The sequence below is a fragment of the Pelophylax lessonae genome, assembly GCF_965119305.1.
Source record: "Pelophylax lessonae genome assembly, chromosome: 2".
NCBI lineage: Eukaryota > Metazoa > Chordata > Amphibia > Anura > Ranidae > Pelophylax > Pelophylax lessonae.
In genome coordinates this window covers 46,835,924-46,853,740 of record NC_138769.1, presented here as the reverse complement: position 1 = coordinate 46,853,740, position 17,817 = coordinate 46,835,924, and the positions used below count along the sequence as shown (strand labels likewise).

At 44.1% G+C, this 17,817-nt stretch overlaps 1 protein-coding gene across 1 annotated transcript in view; it reads left to right on the top strand.

The window, feature by feature from the left end:
- Window positions 1-16,969: 16,969 nt before the first annotated feature.
- The window catches only part of LOC309545909 (bromodomain and WD repeat-containing protein 1-like), a 348,182-nt gene continuing 347,334 nt past the window's right edge, over window positions 16,970-17,817 (top strand). Inside the window, exon 1 of the mRNA XM_082245330.1 lies at window positions 16,970-17,102. Within this exon, the coding sequence (XP_082101456.1) occupies window positions 17,054-17,102 (49 nt within the window). The 5' untranslated portion in view covers window positions 16,970-17,053. The remainder of the gene's footprint in view (window positions 17,103-17,817) is intronic.

Here is a 17,817-nt window from a genome sequence, read left to right as displayed (position 1 = left end):
TTAACAAGAGGGATTAACACTGGAAAAGTGGCGCAGTAGCCTTATTGAGTTCCCCCCAACTTCTCCTCACTCTTTTTTCAACCTCTCCTGAAGCATGATGGTGATGTGGTGTGTGAAACTTCTGGTAAATATGGTTGCCTTTCATAACTTTGGTTGTGACTTGACTCCTAAAATGACCCTCACAGTCTGACTACACTGTTTCCATCGGGCTATATCTTTACACATTTTCCTACAGCCCTTTTCATTTTCAAGCAGTGACTGAAGCATGGGCGTCCACAGGTAGGGGCAAGGGGGGAAAATGCCTCCTGGAATCTCAACTTCCCCTTTACAATGGCTGTTAAGCCACTTTATACCATCCTGTCTGGTCTGTTTAATAATCATGTGTGCCCCTGTGTCTGTGTTTTAAAAAAAAAGCCGTTCTTTACCAATTTTTATAGCGCCGAGCGCCGCTCATGTGACCCGTCGGCTCTCTCCTTTCCCCGTCTGACAGCTACATGCCACGGGTAGGGCAGAGTATTCCTTGCTGACGTCAGTCGGGAGGGGAGAGGGATAGGAGGAGAAGGGCGGCGGGTCACGTGAGCTGCGATTGGCGCTCTGAAAACTTTTTATAAAACACAGACACAGGGGCACATAGGATTATTAAACAGACTGTAGACAGTATATGAAACTTTAAATTAAACTACAGCAGCAGGAGTGGAGGTGGGGGGGGCACTGACACAGGAGCAGACAGGCAGGGAGGGGGGGGGGGACAGAGGAGGATAGGAGAGCTGCGGATGATGGAGACACGTAAACTGACAACGGTGCCGGGGCTCAGCAGCCAGGCCATACCGTGGTTAGTTTACAGAGGGGAGGACATAGCCAGGCAGGATCAGCCAGGTATTTTAGGTGATAGAAGGGGCCAAATTACACAGCACAAGCACTGTGCTGTATAACATGCTTTAACCACTTGCCAACTGCCGCAAGTACATATATTGCGGCGGTCAGCCCCCCCTGGGCAAAGTGATGTATGGGTACGTCACTCGCCCGCGAGCCAATAGGGGGCGAGCGCGCACCGCCGGAGGCGCGCTCCCGCCCCCGCTCGTTCACTGCCATCCCAGCGCGAGTGACCGGCGGTTCCGATGTCCGCCAGTCACTAGCGATCTCCCGCTGGAGAGGGAGAAAGGCAGGCGGCTGATGTAAACAAAGCCGTCTGTCAATCTCCCTGGTGTAACTGCAGAGATCATACGATCCTGCTATGTAGGATCGTATGTCTCTGTGGTTACATCGATAGTCACGCCCCTTTACAGTTAGAAGCACGCCCGTAGGGACACACTTAGCCCCTGGATGTCTAATAAAGTTAACCATTTCCCTGCCAGTGTTATTTTTACAGTAACAGTGCATATGTATAGCACTGATTACTGTAGTAATGTCACTGGTACCCCCAAAAGTGTCAAAAATGTCAGTCAAGGGTCCGATCTGTCCGCCGCAAAGTCGCAGTCCCGCAAAAAAAAAAAAACGCAGATCACCGCCATTACTAGTTAAAAAAACAAAACAATAAAAATTACATAAATCTTTCCCTTAGTTAGTAAAACGCAATAACTTTTGCGCAAACCAATCAAAATACGCTTATTGCGATTTGTTTCACCAAAAATATGTAGCAGAAAACAAATTGGCCCAAAATGTTAAAAAATTTTGATTTTTACATTTTTTTTGGAGGAATTTCCTTTAAAATTTTGAAAAATATTGTTATTTTTTCAAAATTGTCGCTCTTTTTTTGTTTATAGTGCAAAAAGTAAAAATCGCACAGGTGATCAAATACCACCAAAAGAAAGCTCTATTTGTGGGAAAAAAAGGACGTAAATTTCATTTGGGTACAGCGTCGCACGACCGCGCAATTGTCCGTTAAAGTCACGCAGTGCCGAATCGCAAAATAGGCCCTGGTCTTTGAGCAGCCAAATCCTCCGGGGCTTAAGTGGTTAAGGGAACAGGATCAGGTTTTTTTTTTTTTTTTAGGTTAACAAATGCTTTAAAATAAATGCTGCCTTTTGCCCTTTATAAATAAATACTCAAAATAAGTATAATGACTAAGCCCCTCCCCTTCATGACATTGTTGAAAAGGGGCAGAGCATGGGTGACCTTAAAATTATGCCCCCCCCCCCCCTGAAAAAAGTTCTGCGTACGCCCATGGACTGAAGCGGTAGTATTGGCAATAGGCAAAATTTGTACCCATCCAGAAGTCATGTCTACACACACCCAAACACTTTTAAATTATCAACACCTTAATACCCAAATGTAATAAATCTACAGGCATTAAAAAAAAAGATACAAGGCTTCTGGCAATTGTTTGAAGGGGTGTTTACACAAGTCGCTTAAGGTATGCACTTGAATTGTTTCAAATGCTTCTACAACAGTAGTCAACCCTTGGGTCACCCAATGTGGGGTAATTGCTGGGACCACTGTACCTTTGGACAAAAGAGATACGCCGTGCTGTGCTTTAAATAAATATGTATACAGTGTGGAAGATACGCATAGAATCTACCCTCTTCATTGGTACAAATTCTATCTGTTTCTTTATTCCTATGGTCTCTCTATTTTTATTTTATCAGTTTGCCATTTCAGTTTTTTTAGTACTGTTAAATTTACCTTATGCCACAAAGATCTCTGCAGATTCAGTACGATTTAATGCGGCTACTCTATAGGCATTATAAGCTTACTGTCTACAATTGAAATTTCATCAGTGCCTTTAATAAAGGATTCATATTTGGTAATTGTTACCCCATTTGTAAGACAAAATGCCTCAAAGACTTTCCTATAAAATCACAGTATGTTTAATATGCTTGCTGGTAGCTATCAAGCTCCTCTATTTCCCAAAAAAGAGAAACTGTATACAGAATTGCCCATAGAGACAGTAAGTATTCTTATCCATTTAGTCCTGTAAAATCAAAAAGAATCAGACAAGAACAGTGACACAATGTGGTATGATCCAAAACAGTAGCTAGATACATTATAAAGGATCATAACCCAAAAATACAGTACATATAATAGGTTTGTTAAACCGTTAACACCTTATTATCAATTTATTACTAATAAATCATTCATAATTTTTAATCACATGGATTTTTTTTTTTGTTAGGGTATACAGTGGGTATGGAAAGTATTCAGACCCCCTTAAATTTTTCACTCTTTGTTATATTGCAGCCATTTGCTAAAATCATTTAAGTTCATTCTTCTTCCTCATGAATGTACACATAGCACCCCATACTGACAGAAAAACACAGAATTGTTGACATTGTTGCAGATTTATTAAAAAAGAAAAACTGAAATATCACATGGTCCTAAGTATTCAGACCCTTTGCTCAGTATTTAGTAGAAGCCCCCTTTTGATCTAATACAGCCAGGAGTCTTTTTGGGAAAGATGCAACAAGTCTTTCACACCTGGATTTGGGGATCCTCTGCCATTCCTCCTTGCAGATCCTCTCCAGTTCTGTCAGGTTGGATGGTAAACGTTGGTGGACAGCCATTTTTCGGTCTCTCCAGAGATGCTCAATTGGGTTTAAGTCAGGGCTCTGGCTGGGCCATTCAAGAACAGTCACGGAGTTGTTGTGAAGCCACTCCTTCGTTATTTTAGCTGTGTGCTTAGGGTCATTGTCTTGTTGGAAGGTAAACCTTCGGCCCAGTCTGAGGTCCAGAGCACTCTGGAGAAGGTTTTTGTCCAGGATATCCCTGTACTTGGCCGCATTCATCTTTCCCTCGATTGCAACCAGTCGTCCTGTCCCTGCTGCTGAAAAACACCCCCACAGCATGATGCTGCCACCACCATGCTTCACTGTTGGGACTGTATTGGACAGGTGATGAGCAGTGCCTGGTTTTCTCCACACATACCGCTTAGAATTAAGGCCAAAAAGTTCTATTTTGGTCTCATCAGACCAGAGAATCTTATTTCAAACCCTCTTGGAGTCCTTCAGGTGTTTTTTTAGCAAACTCCATGCGGGCTTTCATGTGTCTTACACTGAGGAGAGGCTTCCGTCGGGCCACTCTGCCATAAAGCCCCGACTGGTGGAGGGCTGCAGTGATGGTTGACTTTCTACAACCTTCTCCCATCTCCTGACTGCATCTCTGGAGCTCAGCCACAGTGATCTTTGGGTTCTTCTTTACCTCTCTCACCAAGGCTCTTCTCCCCCGATAGCTCAGTTTGGCCGGACGGCCAGCTCTAGGAAGGGTTCTGGTCGTCCCAAACGTCTTCCATTTGAGGATTATGGAGGCCACTGTGCTCTTAGGAACCTTAAGTGCAGCAGAAATCTTTTTGTAACCTTGGCCAGATCTGTGCCTTGCCACAATTCTGTCTCTGAGCTCTTCAGGCAGTTCCTTTGACCTCATGATTCTCATTTGCTCTGACATGCATTGTGATCTGGAAGGTCTTATATAGACAGGTGTGTGGCTTTCCTAATCAAGTCCAATCAGTATAATCAAACACAGCTGGACTCAAATGAAGGTGTAGAACCATCTCAAGGATGATCAGAAGAAATGGAAAGCACCTGAGTTAAATATATGAGTGTCACAGCAAAGGGTCTGAATACTTAGGACCATGTGATATTTCAGTTTTTCTTTTTTAATAAATCTGCAACAATGTCAACAATTCTGTGTTTTTCTGTCAGTATGGGGTGCTATGTGTACATTCATGAGGAAGAAGAATGAACTTAAATGATTTTAGCAAATGGCTGCAATATAACAAAGAGTGAAAAATTTAAGGGGGTCTGAATACTTTCCGTACCCACTGTATATATCTCTCTCTTGCTTAAGACATACAAGAAAAATGATCATCAGTCTATCAGGAATAATTCACAATATGCTAGTAACATTCATCCATTGTATTATATACATTACCACATTGATTAAAATGGAAATGGTTCCTTTCTAGAAAAGACAATAACATGTTATTTGAAGTTATATTAATCAGTTAAAAAGAATACGCAACACATTAGCATCTTGAATATATACTCTATCTATCTATCTATCTATCTATCTATCTATCTATCTATCTATCTATCTATCTATCTATCTATCTATCTATCTATCTATCTATCTATCATCTGTCTGTCTGTCTGTCTGTCTATCTATCTATCTATCTATTTATCTATCTATCTACTGTATATATAAATAAATATATATATATATATATATATATATATATATATATATATACACACACACACACACTGCCCGGGCAAAAAAAAAGTCGCCACCACTCTAAATTTTTGTTGGACCACCTTTAGCTTTGATTATGGCACGCATTTGGGTTGTAGGCAATGCATAATTCTTTAAAAAATACTTTTACCTTAAGAAATTTCCCAATTTTAATGTGTAAATGAATACAAGTTGCACAGATGTCACAACTAAAATTTAACGGTTATCTCCCCTTTTCACTTTTTAATTTTAGGAAGCACAATTACAGAAGTATAACTATTATATACATACTTTCAAATCAAATTGTAGCGACCAACCTGCAAATAGTAAACTATTGTCATATAAAGAGACTGGTCTTAAGGTCTTTCCTTACCATATCAAAGAACAAATGATGGGGAGAACAAATCTGATGAAAATTATATGGGCTCCTCAGTTAATATATTTAATGCACAACAACCGATGTGGATCCCACGTACCTGGTTTAAATAGATAGGTTTTTCTTTTTTTCGCATCCTCATTTGGAAGGGGCGGAAATCCCAGAATTCGTTTGCCCATTTTGCAATTGATTAAAGATAGCTAAGGTCATGCAAGATTATTTTTTCTTGCTGCGCAACTTTAGCACTTTACAGGGTGGGGAGTTCTGAATATGATTGACCCTAATCAAGCTATACTGCTCTCCCAAGATGCCAAATACCATCTTTTAGGTCAGTTAGAAGAGTGTGGGTTCAGAGACTCCTCAAGAATCACGATATCCCACTTAAAATCGATGAATAAGGTATGGGAAGAAATGAAACGAATTATGGGATATGAGGGTGTATCTCAATACGTGAGGGATGGCATTTTGAAGAGTTGAGTAAACTACATAGTTTTGATCATTGGTGTTGTCAGGGGGTGCAATTTTTTTATCAACTGTTTACCCAAGATCAATTAAGATCTTTTCAGGCCTTCAACAGGAGTTCGCAGATTTTTTAGTACCTCCAGCTGCGCCATGTTTTTTAGCACAGGTCAAATTGTCAAACATTAAAATTGATTTCTAATTCTTTAATGGACTCCCCAGCTTCTAGCACAGATAGGAAGGGTCTTATTTCCTCCCTCTATAGTTCGTTGCTAGTTAAATTGTTGTCCAATCTTCGTACCCCTGGTACGATAGGGTGGAAAAAGGATCTTGGGGAACTGAGAACTTGAGGAGGAGATTTGGCAGACCATGCTGGAGCAAGTCTTACTAGTGTCCCTTTCACTTATGCAACATCTTTCTTTAACTTTTTATGATACCCAGGTCATATAGAACGCCTATGAAGCTCCATCAGTGGAACTGTAGGGAGAATCTGGATTGCCCAAGATGCTGTACTTCTCCTGTGGATGTTTTGCATATGTTTTGCCATTGCTCTAAGCTAGTCCGCTATTGGCAACTCATTATTGTTACAATAAACAAGTCTTTTCAAGTAAACTTGAACAATGATCCACTTACATGTGTGTTAGGATTTTTAGATGAAGAAGAATTCACGCCACAAACTAGAATCCCTATTACCAGATTGCTTTTCTTAGCGTGTATTGCCTCCAAGTTTGTATCTCTCTTTCGCCCAACGTTTAAGGATTGGGGTACACAGGTTAACTCTGCCCTCTCCAAAGAATGTCATATTTTACAACTAAAAGGTACTTTTGCAAATTTGATAGGTTGTATGATCTACGGATATAGACCCCAGGGCTTGCTCCACTTCTTACAAGTTTTTCAGTGTTAATTTTATATAAGGCTCGCTCCTCTCTCTCGCCTCTCTTTGGCACTGTCATCACAAATGCGGGCACCCGGCTGTGACATCTTGCGGTGTCACAGCCAGATGCGCACTGCACATGCGCGAGTCGTGCTGCGCCTCCTCAGAGGCCGGGGGAACCTTGCAGGGAGAGAGGGGGTGAGGAGAACTTCCGCTCGAGTCGACTAGGTGGCCTAAGCAGAAGTGGGAGCTAGGTACCTGTCAAAACTAGGTACCCGCTCCCCCCCCCCCAAAAAAAAAAAAAATTGCATGTAAGGGGGTGAGGAGTGCTTAAAGCAGAAGTTCCACTTTTGGGTGGAACTCCACTTTAATGTACCTTTACTACTTTTTATTTTTTGTGTCTGTTTTTAGTTTTTGTAAAACTGAACAAAATGTCAATAAAAATCTATTTGACCAAAAAAAAGAACAAATGATAAAGTCAAAAAACATTAACCACTTTAAGACCAGTCACTGTGCCTCTACTGCGGCACAGTGGCTCGTTCCCGTCCAGCGACGTAGACCTACGTCGCTGGACTCCTCCCCTTGTGAGCGGCGCCCACGCACCGCCGGAGGCTCGCTCCCGCTGTTTTCAGTCACAGCAGGAGTCGGGACAGGGGAGGAGCGGCGGTGATCACCTCCACTCTTCCTCGATCGTCTGGGAATCGAGTTTGGAGATCCGCCCGCTTGTGTAAACAAAGCGGGCGGATCTCCTAAGTGACAGACAGTGACAGATTGCAGGGTTCAGCATAGCTGAACCCGCGATCTGTCCCTGTGTCACTCAGTCACCTCCCCCCACACACGTTAGTAAGCACCAGGCATACATTAATCCCTCCCTCTCCAATAAAATTAACCCCTTCCCTGCCAGTGTAATTTTTAAAGTAACAGTGCATATTTATAGCACTGATTACTGCAGTAATGTCACTGGTACCCCCAAAAGTGTCAAAAATGTCAGTCAAGGGTCCGATCTGTCCGCCGCAATGTCGCAGTCCCGCAAAAAAAATCGCAGATCGCCGCCATTACTCGTTAAAAAAAAAAACAATAAAAAAGACAGAAATCTTTCCCTTAGTTAGTTGGGGGAATTTCATATAAAAAAATGTGAACAATATTATTTTTTCAAAATTGACGCACTTTTTTGTTTATAGCGCAAAAAGTAAAAATCGCACAGGGGATCAAATACCACCAAAAGAAAGCTCTGTTTGTGGGGAAAAAAGGACATAAATTTCGTTTGGGTACGGCGTCGCACGACCGCGCAATTGTCAGTTAAAGTCACACAGTGCCGAATCTCAAAAAGTGGCCTGGACGTTAGACAGCAAAATCCTCCGGTGGTAAAGTGGTTAAAGTAGAATAATTTCATCAAATATGTGACTGATCAAACATCCTAGTAACATTATCACATTTAGCTCTTTTTTATTCTTGACACTAGCTGGCTGAAAACAAATCTCCAGAGAACACCAAAAAATATCCACATTTATACACAAATGCTTTTGCAAACTCCCCATGCTACTGTTATAAGGACTCCTGTATCCATTTTCTCTGTATATATGAATGACCTCTTATTCATTTTTATTTTCTAGGGGTGGATTTTATTTTAGCCTTATATCCTAATTTTACTCTGCATTTTTGAAAATGTAATTGGGTGTACACTTTCATATTTTACAGTTATTATGTCTACACTATCAGCCTTATCCTATTCCATAGTCTATTTATTTCGGGCATCTCTTTTATTCTGACATGTGATTTTTGGTAATCATCCCAGAGGCCTTCACAATCCCTAAGCTTAAAAAATTAATTTGCCAAACTACTTCTTACTGGTCCACCAATCCTAATCATAGTTACATAGTTAGTCAGGTTGAAAAAAGACACAAGTCCATCCGGCTCAACCAATAAAAAACAAAAAAAAGTAAAGAAAACCCATCCATACCATCCCATATATACACAATCCTATACAGAGGAAGGCGAAACACCCCAGCAAAGCATGATCCAATTTGCTACAGCATGGGAAAAAAAATCCTTCCTGATCCCCCAGAGGCAACCGGATATTCCCTGGATCAACTTTACCTATAAATAGTAGTACCCATTTATTTTATGTACATCTGGGAAAGAATCCAGGTCTTTTTTAAAGCAATCTAGTGAGCTAGCCAGAACCACCTCTGGAGGGAGTCTATTCCACATTTTCACAGCTCTTGAAACTTTTCAGTATTTGGAGACTAAATCTGTTTTCTTGCAGACGTAAAGAGTGCCCCCTTGTCCTCTGTGATGACCTTAAAGTGAATACCTCAACACCAAGTTCACTATATGGACCCCTTATGTATTTATACATGTTGATAACATCCCCCCTTAATCTTTTATTCTCAAAAGAGAATAAATTCAGTTCCTCTAATCTTTCCCCATAGCTGAGCTCCTCCATGCCTCATCAGTTTGGTTGCTATTCTCTGCACTTTCTCCAGTTCCCTGATATCCTTAATCATACACATGGGATCACACACTCTCCATACTTGTCCGCCATATCCTCCTTAGAGGTCAACTAGTGAAGCTTGCCATGGTTAGACGTCCTCCTCAATGATCTACTATTACCCTTGGTATGTATATGAGCCGCTCAGGCTGCTAGGAAGTGTAGTCCTGTGCCTGCTGCTGTGAGTGCTGGCTGGGAAGGAGAACACCCATGTTCCAGACACTGACAGATAAGAGTAGAAGATCTCGGGAGCCGAAAATCAGAACAAGACCTGCTGTGTGTAGACAAGTGGCAGTCTCAGCCTGGAACCCCGCCAAGCCATGCCCCAAATGCATTTCACTCCACCCAATGGAGCTTACTCATGGGTATGGACACTTCCTTGCAGTTGCTGCTGGTGTTCTACGCATCCCCATGCAGGAAGTCCCATTTTACATGTCAATCGGGACGGAAGCAGCAACTGCAAGAGACACAGCACTGCTCCTAATGTGACATCTGTTAGAGTACATTGCCCTGAACGAACTCTGGGTGTGTTTGAGACCCTGCACCCACATGGATATCACATTGGGAGCAGTGGCTGTGCCAATGCTGCTTACCAACTGTCAGCAATAGGACTGCCTGCATAGGGATGCACGGAGCACCTGCGCATCCCTGTGTGGGTAAAGACAGCCATCATATGGGGTGCAGATTCATGCACCCCGTGATGCATCTCCTCCCTGGCTTCTTACAGGTGTCAGTCTTTGGCTGTCATAATTGGCTGACGAGGGATGACGTCAGCTTTGCCATACGCAGGAGTCCAGTCATCCCAGCACTCAACAAGGGAGTGTACGTTCTACAGGGGATTGCGAACATGCAGGTGAATGGATTTTATTGCGGAAGAAATGTTGCATGTGTCTTCTTCAATGAAGAGCCTGCCGGTTCACAATTTATTTATTTTTTTTACTTTAGTTCCGCTTTAAAGCGAAACTAAAGGGTAAATACCTACCTTTCCAACGGTCTCTTGCCAAAATCTTCTTGGTGCCGGTCTTTGGCCCCCTTTATTGGCTGTTTCGGGGTGATATAACTCCCAGTACTCAGAGACGGTATTCTCACTGCAGTCATCCCAGCACTCAGAGACTTGCCCAGGACTGTTAGCTGAGCTGTGCATGAACAGCTCAGTTTTCAGTGGTGGGGTGGGGAACACAGCGAGCAGGCAAGTAGGAGCATATTATTGCAGAAAAGACATTTCATGCAAAAGCCTGCCTGCTCACTGTTTCTTACAGTGGAACTTAAAGAGAAGTTCCGCCCCCCCAAGAAAAAAATGAAAAATCAGCAGCTACAAATGCTGTAGCTGCTGACTTTAATATTAGGACTTACCTGTCCAGGATTCCCACGATGTCAGCACCCGAAGCCAATTTTTTGATCAGCTCTCGGGTGCTGCCGCCACCATTCAACGTAGGAGGAACTGTCAGTGAAGCTTTTTAGCTTCACAGCTGGTTCCCTACTGCGCATGCATGATGCACGCTGTGCTTTCTAATTTGCTTGGCGGTGGAGGAAGCCGGAGGGGGGCTGAACTTCCGAGGGACAAGGCTGCAGTGCTGTCACCCGGAGGTGGGAAAAGTTACCTGTACCCCCCTTCCCCCTGAAAGGTGCCAAATGTGGGGGGGGGGGGGGGTTGGGTAGAAAGCATATACGAGGAAGTTCCACTTTTGGGTGGAACTTTGCTTTAAGGTGGAACATTAGTCAGAAAATAAAGTCCTGCTAGATGACTTCAGGCTGGCCCATTTTTCAGGTATAGCGATGTAAAACATTAAAAATAAGTTTCTATACTTTTTAAAATCCAGTAATGCACTGTCTCACCCTGCTCTGCACATGCTCAGTTGCTCTCCTACTTTAGGCATTTTTAGGCATTGCTAAATTTGAAGAGGCCGATCTGCTGACAGTGTTAAAAGCAGAATCAAACCATCCTATCCTTTACAGCCAAAGAAGCTGCTTCTGTTTAACCACTTCCGCACTGCTCACTAGAGCTGTACTGCGGCAAAGTGGCTCGATAACGTCTGGCGACGTAGACCTACGTCACCAGACATTCCCCTCTCTCGACGCCGGAGGCTCGCTCCCGCTGTATTCAGTCACAGCGGGAGTCGGGCCAGGGGAGGAGCGGCGGCGATCTTCCCCGATCATCGGGGAATCGAGTGTGGAGATCCGCCTGCTTGTGTAAACAAAGCGGGCGGATCTCCTAAGTGACAGGCAGGGTCAGATTGCAGGGTTCAGCATAGCTGAACCCTGGATCTGTCCTTGTGTCACTCAGTCCCCTCCCCCCACACACATCAGTAAGCACCAAGCATACATTAACCCCTTGATCACCAATAAAAATTAACCCCTTCCATGCCAGTGTCATTTTTACAGTAACAGTGAACAGTGCATATTTATAGCACTGATTACTGTAGTAATGTCACTGGTACCCCCAAAAGTGTCAAAAATGTCAGTCAGGGGTCCAATCTGTCCGCCGCAATGTCGCAGTCCCGCAAAAAAAATCGCAGATCGCCGCCATTACTCGTTAAAAAAAAGACACCAAAAATGACATAAATCTTTCCTGTAGTTAGTAAACGCAATAACTTTTGCGCAAACCAATCAAAATACACTTATTGCGATTTTTTTTTTACCAAACATAGGTAGCAGAAAACAAATTGGCCAAAAATTTAAAAAAATTTTGATTTTTACATTTTTTTGGGGGGGGGAATTTCATATAAAAAAATGTGAAAAATATTGTTATTTTTTCAAAATTTACGCTCTTTTTTTGTTTATAGCGCAAAAAGAAAAATCGCACAGGTGATCAAATACCACCAAAAGAAAGCTCTGTTTGTGGGAAAAAAAGGACGTAAATTTCGTTTGGGTACGGCGCCGCACGACCGCGCAATTGTCAGTAAAAGTCGCACAGTGCCGAATCGCAAAAAGTGGCCCAGACGTAAGACAGCAAAATGGTAAAGTGGTTAAAATGCAACTGCAATGGTGCTGTACATGTGATCAGTTATGACACCAGTTATTTGATGGTTTGACAGTTTGGTTGAGGACACAAGCAATTGTGACAGTTAGCAATCCCGGCATTCCAGGAATGTAACTGTTTTTTGAAACAGATAAATTGATGGGTTTAGTTCCGCTTGATAATTTTCTGCTGTTTGAGGGCCCTGGGCTTCAGCAAATTGGCAGCCTCCAGCAGGAAGCAAGCTGTTATGGGTAAAGTTCCACTTTACTTTCTGCTTGTTTAAAGCGTTGTGTTCCGCTCCCCCTCCAAAAATTAAAAGTCAGCAGCTACATATACTGTAGCTGCTAACTTTTAATATTAGGACACTTACCTGTCTTGGAGTCCAGCGATGTCGGCACTGCAGCCGATGTTTCCATCGGCTGTCGGATGCTGCCGCCGCCATTGCCGGTAAGGGAACCTGGCTGTAAAGCCTTGCGGTTTCACGGCCGGGTCCCCAGTGCTGTATCTTGGCCTAGGCCAACAAGGCCCAGGCCTAGGGCAGCACTTTGCAGGGGGGGGGGCAGCAAAAAGCTGCACCCTGCATGAAAAAAAAACAGCCTCCTCCCGGCACGAAAAGGGTCCCGCCGGCTTGCACTACACGTTTTGTAAAGTGCCAGTCTTATGTGGTGAATTGGGCCCGAGGGCAGGGTCCAGGAGGCAAATCAGTCTGGTACCCCCATAAAGCGGTCACACTGCTACCTACCAGTATGATAACACCGGTCGGTGAGGACATTCAGACAGACTGTAGGCCGCTGACCACACTTAATACAACTGGCCCGACGGCCGCCAATGCTAATAAGTGTGGCACTGCAGCCTAATGCTCCGCCTACACTCCTCTACCCCCGGGCACTGATGGGCACTCATATGCTGCACTGATGGGCACTAATATGCTGCTCTGATGGCCACTGATGAGGCGGCAATGGTGGGTACTGATAAACTGCACTGATGGGCACTAATGAGGCTGCACTGATGAGGCTGCACTGATAGGCACTGATGAGGCTGAACTTATGGGCACTGATGAGGCTGCACTGATAGACTGTGGTTGTGGTCTGTGGTTTACAGAGGACAGGGTGGGTCATAAACAGGAAGGGGTGTGGCCTTTAGAGAAAGGGGTGGGTCATATTTAAGTTAGGGGGTGCACAAGTTTAGTTAGGCCTAGGGCAGCACAAAACCTAAATACGCCACTGCGGGTCCCTACTGCGCATGTGCGAAGCGCGCTGCGCTCCCTTACTGGCCTAGAAGCAGAAGAAGGAGGAGGGAGGAGGAGAGGGCTGAACTTCTGATGTACCTCGCCGCGGTGACAGGGTGCCTGTCAAAAACAGGTACTCGCTGCCCCCCCCTCCACCCGAAATGTGGCAAAAAAAAAAGAAAAAAAAAAAAAAAAGCACCTTTGCCGTTTTTTAATATACATGCTTTTCCTTCACGGATGTTTGTAAGTTTATCAGCTTATTTTAACATAAACCTGTTTTTAGCAATATTACGCTATGTCCCCCCTTGTTTTATCTTCAATTCACCACCTACCATGTGGGAGTGGACCCTCTGACTGAGTTCAAGCTTTGGAGTTCCATACGCTTCCTCTCCAATTGGACATTCCATCCATTCCATCTATCTACAAGCCTGTTTGACCCTTTTTACTATACGGTAATTGGGTCCCATCCATCTGGTGAACGCAATCTTATTCTCCTTCACTGGGGTTGGCATTTGCTGCACTACAAGTTTTTTCATCATTATATATTGGATTCACTCCGTTTGTAATATTTTTGAATTATTGGACTCTTATGTTGTCGGACATTTTATTCACTTCTAGCGCTACACATATTTTGTTTTCATGCCGTATACATGACAAGGACGCACATGTACTCGACCAGGACATCATATACACAACAAGAACGCCGTATACACAGCTGGGATGCCGTATACACAACTTGGAGATGCAGGATACCGTATATACACAAATGGTACACGTAGGACACCATATACATGACTGGGACACCTTAAACACGACTGGGACGCCATATACACAACTAAGACATGCAAGACACTATATATACATGAATGGTACACGTAGGGTGCCATATACATGACTGGGATACCATATACACGACTGGGACTCCATATACACAACTAGGACATGCAAGACACTATATATACATGAATGGTACACGTAGGGTGCCATATACATGACTGGGACACCATATACAGGACTGGGACTCCATATACACAACTAGGACATGCAAGACACTATATATATATACATGAATGGTACACGTAGGGTGCCATATACATGACTGGGACACCATATACACGACTGGGACGCCATATACACAACTAGGACATGCAAGACACTATATATACATGAATGGTACACGTAGGGTGCCATATACACGACTGGGACACCATATACACGACTGGGACGCCATATACACAACTAGGACATGCAAGACACTATATATACATGAATGGTACACGTAGGGTGCCATATACATGACTGGGACACCATATACACGACTGGGACTCCATATACACAACAAGGACCCTGTATACACAGCTGGGATGCCGTAAACATGACTGGGATGCCGTATACACAACTTGGAGACGCGGGATACCGTGTATACACAAATGGTACACGTAGGACACCATATACATGACTGGGACACCTTAAACACGACTGGGACGCCATATACACAACTAGGACATGCAAGACACTATATATACATCAATGGTACACGTAGGGTGCCATACACATGACTGGGACACCATATACACGACTGGGACGCCATATACACAACTAGGACATGCAAGACACTATATATACATGAATGGTACACGTAGGGTGCCATATACATGACTGGGACACCGTATACAGGACTGGGACTCCATATACACAACTAGGACATGCAAGACACTATATATACATGAATGGTACACGTAGGACACCATATACATGACTGGGACACCTTAAACACGACTGGGACGCCATATACACAACTAGGACATGCAAGACATTATATATACATGAATGGTACACGTAGGGTGCCATATACATGACTGGGACACCATATACACGACTGGGACTCCATATACACAACTAGGACATGCAAGACACTATATATACATGAATGGTACACGTAGGGTGCCATATACATGACTGGGACACCATATACGCGACTGGGACTCCATATACACAACTAGGACATGCAAGACACTATATATACATGAATGGTACACGTAGGGTGCCATATACATGACTGGGACACCATATACGCGACTGGGACTCCATATACACAACTAGGACATGCAAGACACTATATATACATGAATGGTACACGTAGGGTGCCATATACATGACTGGGACACCATATACGCGACTGGGACTCCATATACACAACTAGGACATGCAAGACACTATATATACATGAATGGTACACGTAGGGTGCCATATACATGACTGGGACACCATATACGCGACTGGGACTCCATATACACAACTAGGACATGCAAGACACTATATATACATGAATGGTACACGTAGGGTGCCATATACATGACTGGGACACCATATACGCGACTGGGACTCCATATACACAACTAGGACATGCAAGACACTATATATACATGAATGGTACACGTAGGGTGCCATATACATGACTGGGGCACCATATACGCGACTGGGACTCCATATACACAACTAGGACATGCAAGACACTATATATACATGAATGGTACACGTAGGGTGCCATATACATGACTGGGACACCATATACACGACTGGGACACCATATACACAACAAGGACCAGCTGGGATGCCATATACAGGAGAAGGACACTGTATGCACCGACTGGGATGTAATATACATGACAAGCAGGCCGTATACACGACTGGGACGCCATATACACAACAAGGATGCCATTTACACAACTGGGATGCCATATACACGACAAGGAGGTGAAGGACGCCGTATACACGACTGGGACGCCAAATACACAACTAGGACACCATATATACATGACTGGTACACGTAGGACGTCATATACATGACTGGAATGCCATATACACATAGAGATTACGATTATTATTTTTATTTATACCATTACTGACGATTTGGTTTATTTTGTAATATTTTCTTTACTGTTTAGCACGACATAATGGCCTTTTTTTGACATTTTTTAATACAGGGGTTCCACCCGACCTCCACCACCCCCTCTATATATATAACCTGCGCTGTTTCTGACTGAAGAACTACATTTTCCATGACCCCCGAGCGCCCAGAGCCTCACAAGGCATCATGGGAGTTGTAGTTCTCGGGAAGCGATCCGCTGATCCCCAAGGCAGCGCCGCACTACGTCACGCTCTATTGTGCGCTGTGAGGCGAGGCGCTTCACAGCGCGCATGGATACCAGCATTTTAGTTCCTAAAACCCAAATAGGGAAAAGGGAAATAATCGAATTCGTTCGACTAGAAGCGTTAGAATAAAGGTTGCGTGTCGCTGGGGATAGTCTATAAGGAGTTTTACTGAGACGTGGGCGGTGAAAGAGCGCGGGTCAGGGAGGGACTACTTGACGTGGAGATTGGTGTGAAGGGGCGGAGGTGTTCGCAGTAAGAAGGCGGAAGAGGCGGAGCCGTGAGCGGAGAGTGTGTGGATGTGAGGAGGCCGCTCGGAGGCTCGGAGGACACATAGACTGTCAGCCGGCATGGCTCACCCGGCCGGGCCCAGCCGCTCCAGGCAGCCTGCAGAGTCAGGTAACTGGTCAGCCCAGTCTCTGCTCTCCAGGGTCACACTGAGGACGGGGTTGCCATGGTTGTCCCGCGTTTTGCTGCTTCTTCTTCATAGTTGGCAATGTTTTCACATCATTTACAAGGGAATGTCTGCTGCTGATGTGGTGGATGGCAAGTTGTGTTCTGCTCTGCTGGGGGGGGACTGCAGGATGCCAAATACACCACTGGGACCGTTATTATACCATATAAACATCTGGGACCCGTAGGATGCCGTATACACGACTGGGACTCCATATACACAATTGGGACCCATAGGATGCTGTATACATGACTGGGATGCCATATACATGACTGGGACCCATAGGGTGTCATACACACGACTGGAATGCCATATACACAATTGGGACCCATGGGATGCCATATACACAACTGGGACGCCATATACACAGTTGGGACCCATGGGATGCCATATACACGACTGGGATGCCATATACACAATTGGGACCCATAGGATGCCATATACACAGTTGGGACCCATAGGATGCCATATACACGACTGGGACGCCATATACACAGTTGGGACCCATAGGATGCCATATACACGACTGGGACGCCATATACACAGTTGGGACCCATAGGATGCCATATACACGACTGGGATGCCATATACACAGTTGGGACCCATAGGATGCCATATACACAATTGGGACCCATAGGATGCCATATACACAACTGGGAC